General features: G+C 40.5%; 1 protein-coding gene across 3 annotated transcripts in view; it reads left to right on the top strand.

The window, feature by feature from the left end:
* The first annotated feature begins 556 nt into the window (after positions 1–556).
* The window catches only part of CUL1 (cullin 1), a 53,273-nt gene continuing 37,629 nt past the window's right edge, over positions 557–16,200 (top strand). For 2 of the 3 annotated variants that reach the window (XM_010562013.1, XM_010562015.1), the window contains exons 1-2: positions 7,927–8,067; positions 15,156–15,448. In XM_010562013.1, the coding sequence (XP_010560315.1) occupies positions 15,309–15,448 (140 nt within the window). In that variant the 5' untranslated portion in view covers positions 7,927–8,067; positions 15,156–15,308. Of the gene's footprint in view, positions 601–7,926; positions 8,068–15,155; positions 15,449–16,200 lie in introns of those variants that run through there. The other variant, XM_010562014.1, reaches the window with a different exon arrangement.

Genomic DNA, 16,200 nt, shown 5'->3' on the forward strand with positions numbered 1-16,200 from the left:
GAGGCTGCGCGGGCCTGGCGGAGCGGGGCCCGGCACTGAGTCACGCCGCGGGGAGCGGGGGAAGGGGAGGCTGGGCCCGGCCCGGCCTGCTCGCCCGCCTTTATTCTCCCGGGCGCGCACCTGGCTCCGGAGGGAGGGAGGCGGCGGGAGCGGCCGTCCGGCCCGCTCGCAGATCCGGCCTCAGGAGCCGCGGGCCCGGTTGCGAGCGGGGAGGCCGCTAACTGCGCACTCGAAATGCATCTTCCCCACTGGGGCGCGGGAGCCCGCCCCGCCGGCTGCCCGGCTCCTTTGGCCCCGCCGGCCGGCCGGCCGCCCTGCCCGCTCCCTCCTCCCTCCTTCCCCGTGCCGGCCCGGCCCGGCCCTCCCTTCCGCCTCCCTGCCGCCTCCCTGCCCTCCCCCGTGACCGCGGCCCCCGCATGGCCGGGACCGCCTCGGTGGCTGCCCCTGCCTTTTCCTCCCGCCCCGCGGGCTCTTAGACCCCGGCCCTTCGGGCCTGTCCACCCGCAGCCCCGCGCCCTCGCTCTGCCCCGCGGCCCCCGGGGCTGCCCACCACAGCCATCCCGGGCCCTGCGCGTCCCAGGCCTGTGCTCTCTTCTTCCCGTGAGCTTTTCTCACTGGCCACTCTTTTAAGGTGTCCACCTGCCTTCCGTCCTCCCCGTCTTTCTCTGTGCCGCCTCCTTTCACCCTCTTGTATGGCAGCTATCCCCAGAGCCTTGGCAGTGCTCTGGTCTGCCTAGGAGCTGTTTGGTTGTGCCTAGAGAAATTCCCCCATGTCCCCAGTACCACCGTGGCTGCTGGGGGATATTTCCCACAGCTCCTCCTTGTCACCTTCTCCAGGTTTCTCCATCAAGGACTGCGTACCAGGCTTCCCCTTGTTGCCACCTACTGTTGTGGCTTACCAGAGAAGGTGCCCCTGTAACCTTTTAATCTGTCTGGTTGTTTGTGTGTTTATTGCCTCCGTCCAGATGACTAGTCCTGCAGTTTTTTGTCATTGCAAATAATCACCTCATTTGTTTCCCAGTAGTTTTTGCCACTGAAAGCTAACTGTGTCCTTACTGGGATTCTTTTCCCGTCCTTCTTATTTCCTCTTCAAATTATATTCCATCACCATTGTTATCCCCCTATTACCTTTCTCCTTTCAGTTTTCTTCCTCCCAGTAGCTGTTTTCCTTCACCACGTTTTTTTGTTCTTCTGATCTTCTTTTCTGTCATCAAAACCTTCCTTGTGATCTCACCTAATACTCTTTCCTTTCCACATACTCCTTTCCTTTGTAGACTTACATGCTGTCTCCCCCACTTTGTATTTAAATCTTCCAGCTGTGCCTTTGAGGAGAATGAAATTTAACCCTAGGTTATCTGTGTACTTGTCAGTACTAAGAGGACACAGATTACTTGTTTTACCTTATTTTGTTTTCATTTGTTTTGTTACTGACTTCCTCAACAACCTTTCCCCCAGTATGTGTGTTCATATATAATCAAATACGTACCACCTAATACACACACATACCCTGATGCTAGTCTGGGGGAAAAAGTCTGTTTTGGAAACCCTTTTGGCAAGACTAGGAAGAATGGTCTGTGGGGATGAGAAATACCTAGTGGCCATGTAACTTAAATTAGGCCAAATTTGGTTTGTAATAACATATTGTGAATGGTTGATATGGAGTGTGTTTGGGATGCATCTTCTTTGGGGAAGTAGTAAGATACTTTGCAGGTACCATGGTGCATAGTTTTTACTCCAGAGATGCTCACAGTGAACCTCTGTAATGTTGTGTATTGATGGTTAGGTATCTGTGTTGCATTGACACTTTGTGTCTCTGCTGGTGACTCTACTAGAAAGAAGTCTTTTCCTTCAGCTTTGTGACTTCTCTTGTTTTTCAGTATTTGTTGCCCAGCTTCTTATTTTACGTCTCTCTTAGTTGCTTTGCTTCTTAAGATTGGTTACATTTCACAGTCACATCATCACCATATATTTGAGGTGCAGTTGAAACGCTGGAGGTAGTTGTCCCATGGAGGCATGGGGAACACATTTGATCTCAGGAGTAATTTATACACCTAACACTAGAATCCAGGTTCAGTGCCTAGTGTTAACAGCTTCTTGTTTTCTCAGCTGAGTACATGCAGATCCTAGTAACTTGACAACAGCTTAGAGCAACTGAGCTAGGCTTCTGATCTGAATTGCCACCCTGGAAGGAAACCCTCCATCGCCTATCCAGGAATCATGCAGAGAAGTTTCTTAGTTTAGGCACCTAAATTAAGCATATGCACCCTGCTCCTTGGCTGTCAAAATAGTTGTGCTGGTTTAACTAAATGATTATTCTTCCACCTTAATCCTTTTTCCACTGGTTTGAACTTCACTTATAACTTGGGCCTGTTACTTAGACTGTTGGCATGAGAAAATTGCATTGCTTTAATTTAAATAATTTAATTTAAGCTAAATTGATTCACACCCTTATTTGGATTCTGATTTGGGGGTGGCTTTTTTGAGTTTAGCTTAGTCTTGGTGCAAGGTCTTAAATTTTAGGTGCATTGTTATGAAAACAATACTGAGTCCTTTGAGAAAGTTATTTCAGATATTCAGCTTAAAAATCTTTTCTTATAACTTACATATTAAGATCTTTGAGTACTGCTTTTCATCTGTTGTGTTTCTCAAGTAGTGCCTAGTATTGTGTAGTCACAGATATTTCGGTAGGGCCCAGCTTAATGATGAGTCACATCCTGGGTGTCCATGGTTGTGTGAATTGGATATACCTGGAGTCTTCTCTCTTGGCGTTGAAGTTTCGGTTTTTCTCTTGGGTTTTTTTGTGGTTTTTTTTTTTTTAAATTCCTCATGGATGAAACAGCTATAAAGATGTCCTACTTGCATTTATACCACTCTCAACATCAAAAATTTGTATCATGAATGTTAAGTGAGGGGGTTGTAGTACCAATGTCATGTATACTACGCTTTTCAACCAGGATTTTCTAACTTGACAAGGGCAGAATCAAATTAAAGTGTAAGGTGTCTGGATCAGTGCTGCTGTTCAACAGAATGGCTACGCTGTTGTACTTCCCATGCTGTACAACAGGGTCTGTCTGTGTGCATCAGGAGGAAAACAGAGTAGGTGTCCCACTTGGATGAGTGTGCCAGGAGGACATGCACGGCAGTCCCAGCAGACTGCAGGTTGATAGAGTCTTCCTGCTGCACAGAGCCGGAAGAAAGAAGAGTGTGTAAAATTTGGCCTTGGAAGTTGTGCATGTGCTTTAGGAATGTGTGAACTTGCTTTAAACAGACTGCTTAGGTGCCAGCATTGTTTTTTTGGCAAGAGTAAACTAATAAAAACTTTTTAATTACTCTATTTTCAAGATAATCTCCATATAAAGAAGTGGTTGTTGTTGGAACCAACATTTAGAGGTCTAGGTAAAAGTTGTAACCTATACAGCGTGCAAATTTAAACTATTATTATTTTTAATTTGTCATGGAGACCACTGAGTTTCCCTTAACTTGTTAAAGGGCAAATTTCAGTAAGGAAAAGGCAAGAAAATCTAATGGTTGGAAAATTAGAGAGCTGTTGAGCTTGTCTACATAAGTAACTTGCTATTTTATTATAAGAATTGTAGACTTTTCAATGGAAGAACTACTACAGATCGACTGTTGATGTTTCTACAACACCGCAGTTCAGAGCTGTTACAGGCATGACTAAGTGACTTGGTAATAAAAGCGTCCTGAGCTGATGTGCCCCACTGTAGTGCTGTAACTTGTAGCCTTTAATATAACTACAGAGATAGAACATTGTCAGATTTAAACACTTGTTGCATTATCCAGCATGAGTAGTTATATGAAGTTAAATCAGGGAATAGTTGCAGCACAGCTGCTGGGAAAAGCACTGGTTTAGGAAATAATGTGTGTCCCAGTGGGTAATTTTCTGACAGTTTTCTTTTTACCCACAGAACCTCTGATGCCACAACAGTGAACTGCTTTATGTTGCTACCTCACCTGTTCTTATAAATGATACAGGTCAAAATCAAATATATTTTTTTAAAATAAACCAAACATTTATTACATTCCACTTTATTTAATGTAACATTTTTCAAATCCCTCTTCATCTGTGAAACTTGAAAAAAATGAATGAAGGCTACTGTGAGAATAGGAAAACATTAATTCCATTTTGTACTTCAGGAAACTGGTATAGAGTCATATGTATTTTGCCAGAGTTGGGATTTCTTGTACTTTATCCTCAAGATTGCCCTACCTTCTTTGCCAATTGTATCCTGCACTTGTAAACAGAAGCATGACCAGCAGGTCGAGGGGGGTGATTCTCACCCTCTATCCTGCTCTCATGAGACCCCAGCTGCAGTACTGCATCCAGCTCTGGGGCCCCCAGCACAAGAAAGACATGGACCTGTTAGAGCATGTACAGGGGAGGGCCTCAGAAATGATCAGAGGGATGGAACACCTCTTCTGTGAAGAAAGGCTGAGAGAGTTGGGGTTGTTCAGCCTGGAGAAGAGAAGGCTTCTGGGAGACTTTATTGCCACCCTTCAATACTTGAAATGGGCTTATAAGAAAGATGATGAGAGACTTTTTACCAGGGTATGTGGTGACAGGACAAGGGGCAATGGTTTTAAAACTGAAAGAGGGTAGATTTAGATTAGATGTAAGGAAGAAGTTCTTCACTGTGAGGGTGGTGAGGCACTGGAACAGGTTGTCCAGAGAGGTTGTGGATGCCCCATCCCTGGAAGTGTTCAAAGCCAGGCTGGATTGGGCTTTGAGCAGCCTGGTCTAGTGGAAGGGGTCCCTGCCCATGGCAGGGGGGGTTGGACTAGGTGATCTTTAGGTCCCTTCCAACCCAAACCATTCTATGATTCTTGAATAAACAGTATAACTTTGATGTGATGTTCTTCCAAAAACTCAGGGAAAATTGGTGTTATCTCCTTTTCTTCCCCTTTTGAGTGTTCTGGTTTTGGAGTCAGAAGGTTCACTGCTGTAGCTTGGTCTAGCCAGGTATGAGGCATTGCTTGACATCAGTGCTAAAACTAAAGGATCAAATACATTTTCTTTGAGGTCTTTGTAGTTATGCACTAGATTAGAATATCAGGTCGATACCATTGACTACTGTTTTTCTTTAAATTATAAGTACATAAAGGTGATGTAAAACGCTCCTGGTCGTTGGATTTCATTAGATTTGCTCTACTTAATGTTGCTGTATGTCTCAAACTTGGTGTTGGTGTGGAGGAGAAATGGAAACTTTTTATTCACACATAGGATGGTGAGGATCATGATGATAGAAAGTTTTTGCAGCGTGGGCAGCTTCTTACTCTGCTCTGGTAATATACTGATCTTTTGAAGGCATGCACATGCTTCTCCCATTTTCATGGAGATACTGGTGGTTTTGCTACTGGGACCCAGAAGTATTCAATTCATTAATATACAAGGTAGACAGAAGTTAATTTTTTAAATTTAAAGCAGGGAGCTACAAGAATTTGGGTTATTAGGAATGCAGTTTCAGCCATAGCTGAACTCAGAAACTTCTTCTTTCTATTTTTAATTTTCATCTGATGTAGCTTTGCTTTTTGTTGCTCTGTGCTGGTGTGACCTTAGTTCACCTTCTTTTGCTCTGTAATTTAAACTTAATTTCTTATGTAAATTTGCAAGCTCCTCTAGTCTCACAGCAATGGAGACTGTCCTCTGGAAGTTTTATCTAAAGTTTGGAGGACTGAATTGAGGGGGGGGGGAAAGAGAGTTGTAGAAAATATAGGAAGTGTACTTAATGTAGACCTGACTTTAAAAAAAAAAAAAAAAAAGAGGCAGCAGCTTTCACAGGGTAGTGATTTTGTCACATGCAAAAAATGAATGTGAGCAGCTGCAACAGCCCTTGATTTGTAGACTGTTTTTACTATATGATAGTTGCAATCCTCATAATTTCTGAATGAAACATCAGCATGAAGGTGAATATAGGAGGAAGCTCTTCAGTATTTAAGCCATGCTTTTGTGGTATATTTGAACATCTGAAAATGTCAGACTGTTTGCAAGATGAATCGGTGTGACCATAATCTTTATTTATAAATTGAAGTGGCAAACTGCATTGCCTTGATCAGTTGAGCTCTTGCAAAAGTAAGAAGATGGAAGACACTGTAGAATTAGCAAGCTGTTGCGAAGAGATTCCAGCCAGAATTGTTTTTTGCTTGTTAATGTTAGTACTTTTTAAAGTTACTGATAAGAATCACCGCCTTCCAAGAGCATGAGAAAACTTTGTATGGAAACATTATTACAGGTGAAAAATTCCTGTTTGTGTCTAACAGGTCAGTATGAAAGTGTATGTTGTGGGGCACTAAGTGCTGTTATAATGGAGGGGAATTTGCATCGGGGTTCAGAGGCTTGCCCTGTGGGTTCTGATGGAAATCATGGTGTGTCTGAAGTGGACTGTAAGACCATACCAGGATTTTCTTGGTGGACACCAGTAGCATCATGATGGTTTAGGTTATTAAGTTGGATTTAGTTAAAGTTTTGATGGCTGGTTAGAGCTTTTAGGAAAGCAGTTATGTGGAAGAATTGTCCTTATGGGATCATTAAGGTCTCTAAACTGGCCCAAGGTATTTCAGAGTTTCCTTCTGTGTTCGTTCTTGCTAAATTGCACTTGATATGATTCCCCACTGCCACTTTTTCTTTTTTCTGTTTTTATTTCCTTGCTTTCTGAAAAAACCCAAGGTATATTGTTCTGTCTTCTGCTTGGTATGTTGGATATTTAGCATTGTGTTCTCATGACTTGTCCTCCCTCATTTTCATTTTCTGCATCTTCCTGGCTGATTCAAGAAATGCATCTTCATGCGCATTGTCCTTATGTGTATTTGATTTTTGTTGTTTAGTTTTGTTTGTTTGTTTTTGTTGTTTTTTTGCAGGTTGTATCTATATATGATTTAAGCCAAAGAGAGTGGGAATACTCAAGGCCCTTTGTCTTGTGTAAACCTTTCTTCCTCCTCTTCAGCGTGCTCGTATCTTGACTTGATTCTCTCTGCACACAGTGTTGCTCTTTTCCTAGTCTGCAGCCTTCCTTTTTCCAAGATGTAAGAGCTGAGAATAATCAGTGTTTTAAGAACCCATGAAGCTTATTACTGCAGGCTCAGTTAAAAAACACTGCAGGATCTGCATCCTGTTTGTAGCACAGGAAAACCTGAGACCTCAGGTTAGAAAGGACATTTCAGTTTAGGAGTAGTGTGCAAACTTTGTGCATAAGGATTACTTGAACAGCAAAAAAGTGAACTCTTATAGATGGCCAAATGAAACCTGAAAAGTTTTACCTGTAGAGTAGTAAGGATATAGTCCCTTATGTTATTTGCAAAGTTGATGTTGTTGCAGTCAGACTACTGTGAAACTTTACTTGTTGGCAGGATTGTTAATATTGACCAAAGTTTACTTCAGCTGCAAATGCGGAAGGGAGAGTTTGCTTGTACAGATACATCGGCAAACCTTGTCTAGTCTAGACCTAGCCTCTGTTCATTAGGCAGCATGTATATGGAGGTTTTCTTGTTTTGTATTAGCTATTGCATTACTGTAGTGAGATTTCTGTCAAAAGTTGCAGGAACTGTGCTCAAGGAAGACAAGGGTAAAGCTGAAATCAAGAAGTAAAGGAAGAATGTTAAAAAACTGATAAAAGAATAGGCAAAGAGAAGTGAAAAAGCGGCACGCTCAAACTTGCTTGATACTCTTCTGAGGAATAGTCATTTGTGTTTTGGAAAAAGCTTTGTAATCGGGCATCCAAATTAAAACCATGTCAGTTACAAAGGCTTTTAGTGGACATGATCATGCATAATTTAAGTAAATAAGAAAGGTGTAAAAACTGTACTTCCAAGTTACTTCCATATATTCTGTTTAAATTTGAAAATAAAGGTGAATTTAAGTGTCTTTCTAGCTGTGAAGAACACATCCAGGCTTTTGTTTTATTTTTTCAGCTGGCAGCTATATCATTGGCACATGAAGTAATGCAGGGGTGTATTCCTTATAGCACTTTGGATATCATTGGTCAGAGCTGTAACACATAGAGGAGGGGATGTGGGAAGAACACTGAAGCCCTGAATGAAGGCATTGTCAGAGAGGTAAAGTAACAACTGCTCAAACTTTACACCAAATTTACACAACTTGGTATTGAACTACTGGCAAATTAGGCATACTTCTACTCTAAACTACTTTTTTTGTAAAAAATGCTGTTCAGAATGCTTTTAACCACCCAAAGACAACTTTTGGAAGGGAGGAGTGTATGTATGTATATACATCTGCCTTTTTCTCATAATGAGATGAACTGAATTTAACTCTCTTGAAAATAAGATGAGCTAAAGCTTTTCATACTACATGAAACTCAGTATTTTGTAATAATACAGAGGAACTGAACATTATAATTTGCATAATTTGTCTCTTAAATATCTTAGATATTGAAAAGGGAGAAAAGATTGTAATATTTCTCTTCTGTTACTGATATGATTTCTGGAATAACCTTTTTTTTACAATAGCTGTGGTTTCATTTTGCTGGGGCACAGTGGAAATGTTTGCTATAGACAGATTCTCCAGATCTTGATTAATTACACATTTGTAGCATGTAAAGTGCTAAGGACATTATGCTTGGTCCTAGTCTTGCTTTAAGGATTGGGTCACTTTACATGCATAAGCTGTCTGCCTAGTTTATAGTCTGTCTATTTAGTGACCTAAAATACTTCTGGACAGAAATGTCAGTGCTATAAAATCTTGCATGCCAGACCATGGCTCAACTAAGCTGTTACATTATAGTTTTGAGCTCATAATGGTAACCTCAGCTGAAGTCAAGTAAACACAAAATAATTAATTTGCAGGTGCATGGGTATAAAAAGTCTCTGAAATCATAAATTGTGAGTGCAAGTGATTATAGGGACAGAACAGAATTATTTCTCTTGTCTCTTTCCACTCCATCAAACATAAATGTGTGCTAGAATGGAGGTTGCCTCCTTTAAGATTCAAGAGACGTTTTTTAACCTGGAAAAAATTTTCCAAGAAATAGCTTATAAATTGTAAAGGCAAAGAAGTAAAAGGTGAAAGCAAAGAGAATTTTTAAATGTCTCCCCACCCTGCCTCAGTGCTTATATCTGATTAATCGTGTAGATTGTATCTTACAGGCTAACTAGCAGTGGAGGGAGGTATATTGTTCTCAGCTCTGTACTTTGCATTTACATGCCTTTTCAAAAGGTGTGTGTTTGCATGACTTCAAGAGGAATCTTAAGCCTGGTTTGTAGGATGGATCATTTGCAGTGTCCTATCTGTGAAACTCTCCATGTTTGGTAAGAGAGGATATATGAATAATAAATTGACTTACTGGTTATGAAAGGGGATTGGTTTATTTTTTGGTAGGTTTTGTATCAAGCCAAACACTGGAAGCAATAGATGTGCCTTTGGATGCTTGTTGTAAGGCAAAAACTTGCCAAATATTTTGATGGTAATACTTTAGGGTCACTTCAACTATAGCAATTTTGAAATTTATGTGAGCTAGAATATAAACCAGCATCCAATATCTTGTTTTTAAAATAGCATAAGAACAAGAAAACAGCTTGCATTAGAGCACAGGTAGTGTTTAATGTGCTGCTGGTTTAGTTTTTTGAAAATGCTTTTTATGTGCTTGTGTCGTATGGCGTTGGTTCAGTCAGTATTGCGTATCTTGGGTAAATAACCTTAATAGTTGCCTTGGCTCAGTGTGGAGGTAGCAGAGACTTTGGGGGAGTAAAACTGGTTGGGAACCTTACTGAGTGTTGCTGTTTGAATACGAGAGCATCTGTTGAATTTCTGGATCAGACTTGCTGAAATACAGCAACAGGAGAGCAGGATGAAGTAAGTTAGAGGAGTCAAGGTGCAAAAATGGGGGGGAAAGAGTTTGGAAGGGGAATTTCATCTTGCATTTTTAAGTGTGTGGCTGTATTAAACACTCCTTTTTCTTGTCTTTTGAAGCCAAAGATTAAACATTTATTATGCTTTATCCTTTCAGCTCAGAGGGCTGATACTTTGCTTGTAATGGCCATTTAAGTGAACGTGGTCACTGCACCCATTTTTACAAAAGTTGTCAAACTGCAGTCAATGTCCAAATGAACTTGTACTGCAATTTTGTTACTGGGAAACTTGAATTCAGTTTTAGAAAATGGGGCAGTGTACAGAGGTGAAATTCTGACTTTTAATACACACTCATAAACTTTGGAAACCTCGTAACACTAAAGGTCATTCCAGCATAGCTTATTAGTGAAACGTGCTCCTCTTCCCTAATGTTTTTGGGTTTAGTATGATTAAATCTGGTCACTTTAGCTCACGCTATTAGGCGTGACAAGAATGTTCTCCTCATACTTGGAAATTACTAAGTCTAGGTCCTGTGCCTCTCTACTATGTCTTTAAAAAAACACTGTCTGGGCTCTCGGGTCAGCTGGAAAACCTTGCTCTGGACCTATAAGTTCTTACTGGGCCAAGAAGCTGATAAATTCAAATTCTATCTGTAATTATTGAAGCTATCTTGAAATCTGTAGTGTAGAAATAAGTGGTTGTGGGAGAACAACAGGTGATGCATAGGCCTTGGAGCTGTGAAGCTGAAAGTTCCAGCTATGAAGCTCCAGCAGTTGGCTTGAGATGCTGTAAATCTGGTGGGTTTTATTATGGTTTTTAGCTAAAAGTGGGGTTAACTTTCAGATTTTCTTATAGTCCTCATTTGGCACAGACATCGTTTTCCTCAGGTGGCATATCTAAAAGAAGTACCGTTTATTATTAGGGGATCAGTAAAAGCAAAACCACTGTTTTCCAATGTGATGCATTTCCTTGCATATGAGGTGTGTCATGTTGTGTCCTCCCCCAGTAATGAAAATGAGGGAATAGCATTTCCCCCTGTCCTTCAAGGCTGTTGTTCTAAAGTTTTGGCAGAAATATTACCTCCTTTTGACAACTGGCATGGGCAGAAATGATAGTTTTGACAGTGTTTTAATGGCAGTGTTTGAATGGAGGGTTGAAAGATAGGATGGTGTGGAACACTGTCATGCTGCTATATCAAATTGTGTCTATATCAGCTGGAAACTGCAGAGGTAATTTTTTTTTTCATGTAAATATAGCTGATCCTGAATATGTAATGAAGTCTGGGTTCTCTGGTCCAGATCTACAGAGCAGATGTTGCAACTTGGGCAGGTGGTCCTGTCCATGAAGCAGGTCACCAGCAAGTTTGATCAGTTTGGGCAGGAAAGCCGGTGACAGTCAGTTCAAGATAGACTTGTGCATAGTCCTGCCAGCAGCACTTTGGAAGGTGAGAGATCTCACTGATGTAAAGGTTATGACTTAATGTTCAGGTTTTAATTCACCTATAGCAATTCATGGTTCTTGGGAGGGCATCTTGCTCTTGGCAGTTGCACACAGCCCAGGCACTGAGAAATGGTAGAGTTCTAAACTCTCTTTTCTCCCTCTTTGTAAGTTTAGCAATGGGGACGTTGAGTAAAGAGGTGCAGTGTAACTACTGTGGACCAGATTTGACTTTCCAGAATTGTGGGCCTAGGAAAGGTTTCCTGTGCATGAATCACAAAAATAACAAACTATACTTACACTTTTCACATTAAATAGAATTTTGTATTTTCGTTGGGTGTTTGTGTATAATAGCTGTGCTGAATAACAAAGCCTTGTTTTACCCCTCCTCTCTCTATACATATAACACCATAGCTTAGGTTAACCACTAAGTACAAATGGTTGCTTTTGCAAATATGCTTCTGTAGTTAAAGTATTCTTATGTAGTGAAACTTTACTCCTGTTAAGGTAAAATATTAATAATTACCTTTCTATTTTTCTGCACATGAATAAATCTGCAAAAAAATTAGTAGTAGTTTATAGCATTATTCATCTATTGCTTTATTTCTCAACTGTGTTAACTAGTAACTAACTGGAAGAAGTCAATTATTTGGGTCTAGGAAGTTAGTGACATGATGCTATCATTCCGTATTCATGTCTTTAATTGTGAAATTCAAACTGCAAACCAGCCAAGGGATAGTGAGGTAATGTTGTCAAATGCAGTGGAATTTATTGCTTATAAAGAATATTTCTATTTAGTGAACTGCATGAGAAAATAAAAAATCAAAATTAAATTCTTTCTCATGGCATTATTTTTAATGGCTACATCCTGACCTAAATGCAGAGTGTTACTTAAGGGGAGGGGAGGGAAAATTAGTACAGTGTGAGTGAGCAATACCTTGAGTTTAAAAGATTCTGGGAGAAGGTAGTATTTGTAGATGCACCAGGGTACATAAAAACTAGGAGATGCTTAATTAGAGAAGAAAGTTAAGTATTTCCATCATCACAGAGGGGGAAACTCCACATCTGCTGGGCAGCCAGTGACCGCAGGCTTGCAGTGGAAGGGTGGGTGCCTCTAACTGGCACCTGGAGAGATGTCCGATTAAGAGCCCCGGCTGTTGCTCCACTCTGCGGGCTGCCTGGGAAGGGACCTTGGCCCAGTTGTGAACGGTTGTAACGGTTATGCTTTCTGCTAGCTAGCAAGGGGTTGGCCTTGTGTTATGAACTTTTATACAGCAGTGAAGTCTTTTGTATTAGTTATGCCAAAATATTCTTACTAAAATGCACTCTAACTCTAGGCTGCTTGCTTATTGCAGATTAATAAGAGAGTAATGGTCAGTTACTTTTTTACACATGCTGCAGTTGTAGTAGAGTTGCAGATATTTAACTGTCTTCTCTTGCTTCTGTGGAGAGTTCAGATAGTACCTGATTTAAGGAACAAAAAAGTTTCTTCTCTTCCGGATTGCAGACGTTGAATTAATTTTCTTGCTTTGTATTGCAATGCTGACTTAGGATCATAGTCCAAGATTGTGGGTGTGTAACATGCACAGAGTGTTTCCTACAGTAGAGGCAAATGGCCACTCACGGACTGACCTTTGTTCTTTCTGGTTTTCATTGCTCAGTTGTGAAAGTCCATCATTATTAGTACTGCAGCAGGTTTGATTTCCAGAAATGAAAGACATTAAATATAAACAAGGTATGATCTGATATACGCTTCAGTATGATAATGCAATATTCACATGTGTCTTCAATAACCACTTTGCTGTAATTATAGAAACAGAATGGCAAGGTTGAATTTTAAGTGTATGTTTTATAAGATATATATTGATTGCATTCTTATTTTTCCACCTAATTTTCTAATTGTTGCTCATGTAAAAAGAAGAATTAGCTACAGAAGCAGTTTATGTCTGATTGAAATGAGACAGTACTTGTTGCTCAGATTGACATAATGAAAATACTTCTCAGTGTTTCTTACTAAGAGCTTGAGATTTAAATGCTTATGGGTGATAGATAGTAAAGGACTATGAGGATTGAGTGGTAAATTTTGTGTTGCTGCAGTAAGACAGTTGCTGACTTAAAAAAAAAAAAGAAGAAGAAGAAATGCCTCAATCTCAGCTGGTCTTTTTAGGGTTACGGAGAAGAGGCAGAAGAAAAGTCCTACAAATAATTGAGTGGGGGTTGGGGAGCGTATAACAGAATACTTAACCTTTAAAACCATGTGAAACCTGGGGTGGAATGTGCAATAACCTAGAAGTGGCTGTGACAAAGCACCTATGTCATACTGTAGATCCTGAAGGAATATCTTTATTTTCCACTGCTCAAAGGTTAAAAAGAAATAATAGGATTTATCAGGTCTTGGCCTATACTATCCTTGAAATTACAGAAGGGTTCATGTGAGCCTTGGCCAGCAGACTCCATTGCAGGACAGGTTTATCATAAAGCTGTATTCCTTTCTATAGAAGCATGCAAAAAGTCATCATGTTTCACTGTGCTTTGAGTATTTCAGTGAATGGGCTCTAGGGTACAGAATCACAGAATAGTTAGAGCTGGAAGGGACCTTTAAAGATCATCTAGTCCAACCTCCCTGCCATGGGCAGAGACATCTTCCACTAGACCAGGTTGTTCAAAGCCCCATCCAACCTGGCCTTGAACACTTCCAGGGATGGGGCATCCACAACCTCTCTGGGCAACCTGTTCCAGTGCCTCACCACCCTCATTGTAAAAAATTTCTTCTTATACCCAGTCTAAATCTACCCTCTTTCAATTTAAAAGCATTGCCCCTTGTCCTGTCACTACAGTCCCTGGTAAAAAGTCTTTGTCCACCTTTCTTATAAGCCCCCTTTATATATTGAAAGGCTGCAGTAAAAGTAAGTTGGTCCTGACTTACTACAATTCTGTTATTTGTGGGTTAGTTTTTTTTAAATCGTGTCACCTCCTTTGTAATTTTCGGGTATCTTCTTAATTTTGTTGCTATGGTGGGTGAGATGTTAAAATTGCAAAATATTTTTCAGGACTTGTGTAAAAATGGATCTTCTGCTTCATATTCTTAGTAGTCCTTTCCAGGTGACTGTTTTTGTACTCTGTCATTTCACAAGGCTGATTAATTGATAACCATCTTTTCGCTACCTCCCAAACTTTGTGCGCTTAAGCAGTCATGGGAGTAGTGTATTTTCTTAGTTTCTTATTCTTTCATTCACAATTCATGCAGTCTTTATTTTGTGCACTCCATTAGTTGTTCATTCTTCCCACTGTTACTGGCTGCATATTCTCTTGCTGGTAAGATGACATTGAAGGAAGTGGTGTTCATTTACTTGGCAAAGAAATAAATGTAAGCCTGTGTTTACCAGATAGAAAAATTCTCTGCTCCCAAAATACCTTGGACTTTCAGATTACCTGTAGTAGTATCTGAAGTCTGGAACAGTTATTGATAACCACAGAAAAATAGTTATTTTTAGTATCTTCTGGTTAATCTTGGATATCCATCAGGATGCTTGTTAAACAATGAGTTACCACAGAACCCCAAGTTGTTTGGAAGTACTGGAGTTTTACTGTTGTACAGGGAGGAAACACTTCTTAGGAGAGCGTCTGCTGCATTTTCTTATTAGCATTAGGGTTTTGTTGTCAGCAGCACTGACCTAAGTACCTATAGGCTTTGGACAGATCTGGGCACTGTCACATTTTGTAGCGGATTGCTGAATTGCAAAATTATGTTCCTTGGTTCTGGTATTTCAGATCTCGTCATGGATTTCGCATCTGTGTAAATGAAAATGTTTCAATGAAATCATTAATTTTGTATCTTTTTCTCTAGTGTGAATGAATTTAGACTGTCATAAAACATATATATTTTCTTTTCCTTTTGCAGATTATCTTCCTGGGAAACATCACTCTTTGTATGTAAAGAATATCTCGCCAAGTTGCTGCAACTGAGTTTAGAATGTTACTCGACTTGTGATTCTGATGGAGGAATAACCAGATCTCAGGCTGCTGCACTGGAAGACTTTACGGGAAATACAAAATGTCGTCGAATAGGAGTCAGAACCCCCATGGACTTAAACAGATCGGTCTTGACCAGATATGGGATGACCTAAGAGCTGGAATCCAACAGGTTTACACCAGACAAAGTATGGCAAAATCCAGATACATGGAACTCTACACGTATCCTAACGCCTAAGCCTGTTAGTACTTTCGCTGTTAGTAGATTAGAGATAGCTTTTCACTTTTTGTCGCGGTTTAACCCCAGCCAGCAACTAAACACCATGTGGCCACTTGCTCACTCACTCCTCCCCCCTCCCAGAGGGATGGGGAGGAGAAGGGGGGGGGGGGGGGGGGTAAAACTTGTGGGTTGAGGTAAGAACAGTTTAATAACTACAATAATAACAAAAAATATTGATGATGGTAATATAATAACAATACTAATAATTGTAATGAAAAGGAATGTAACCAAAAGAGAGAAATTAGACCCAAGAAAAGACAAGTGATGCACAATGCAATTGCTCACTACCCACTGACCGATGCCCGAGCAGCGATCCGCCCCTCCCGGCCAACTCCCCTCAGTTGATATACTGAGCATGATGTTCTATGGTATGGAATATCCCTTTGGCTAGTTCGGGTCAGCTTTCCTGGCTATGGTCCCTCCTTAACTTAGGATAAGTGCAACAACTTAGCAACAACTAAAACAACAGTGTGTTATCAATGTTATTTTCACACTAAATCCAAAACACACTGTACCAGCTACTAGAAAGAAAATTAACTCTATCCCAGCCAAAACCAAGACACTTTTCTAAACTCAAAATTGCTTCCTAACTATTTGACTTAGTGGCTTTTAAGAATATATTTTTATTTGGAAGATTAGCCTTTTCTATTTAATCTTACTGGCAAATAAGCAGGAACATTCTGTTGTCTGGAAA

Source organism: Haliaeetus leucocephalus, unplaced genomic scaffold (genome assembly GCF_000737465.1).
Source record: "Haliaeetus leucocephalus isolate CR32 unplaced genomic scaffold, Haliaeetus_leucocephalus-4.0 Scaffold153, whole genome shotgun sequence".
Classification (NCBI taxonomy): Eukaryota; Metazoa; Chordata; class Aves; order Accipitriformes; family Accipitridae; genus Haliaeetus; species Haliaeetus leucocephalus.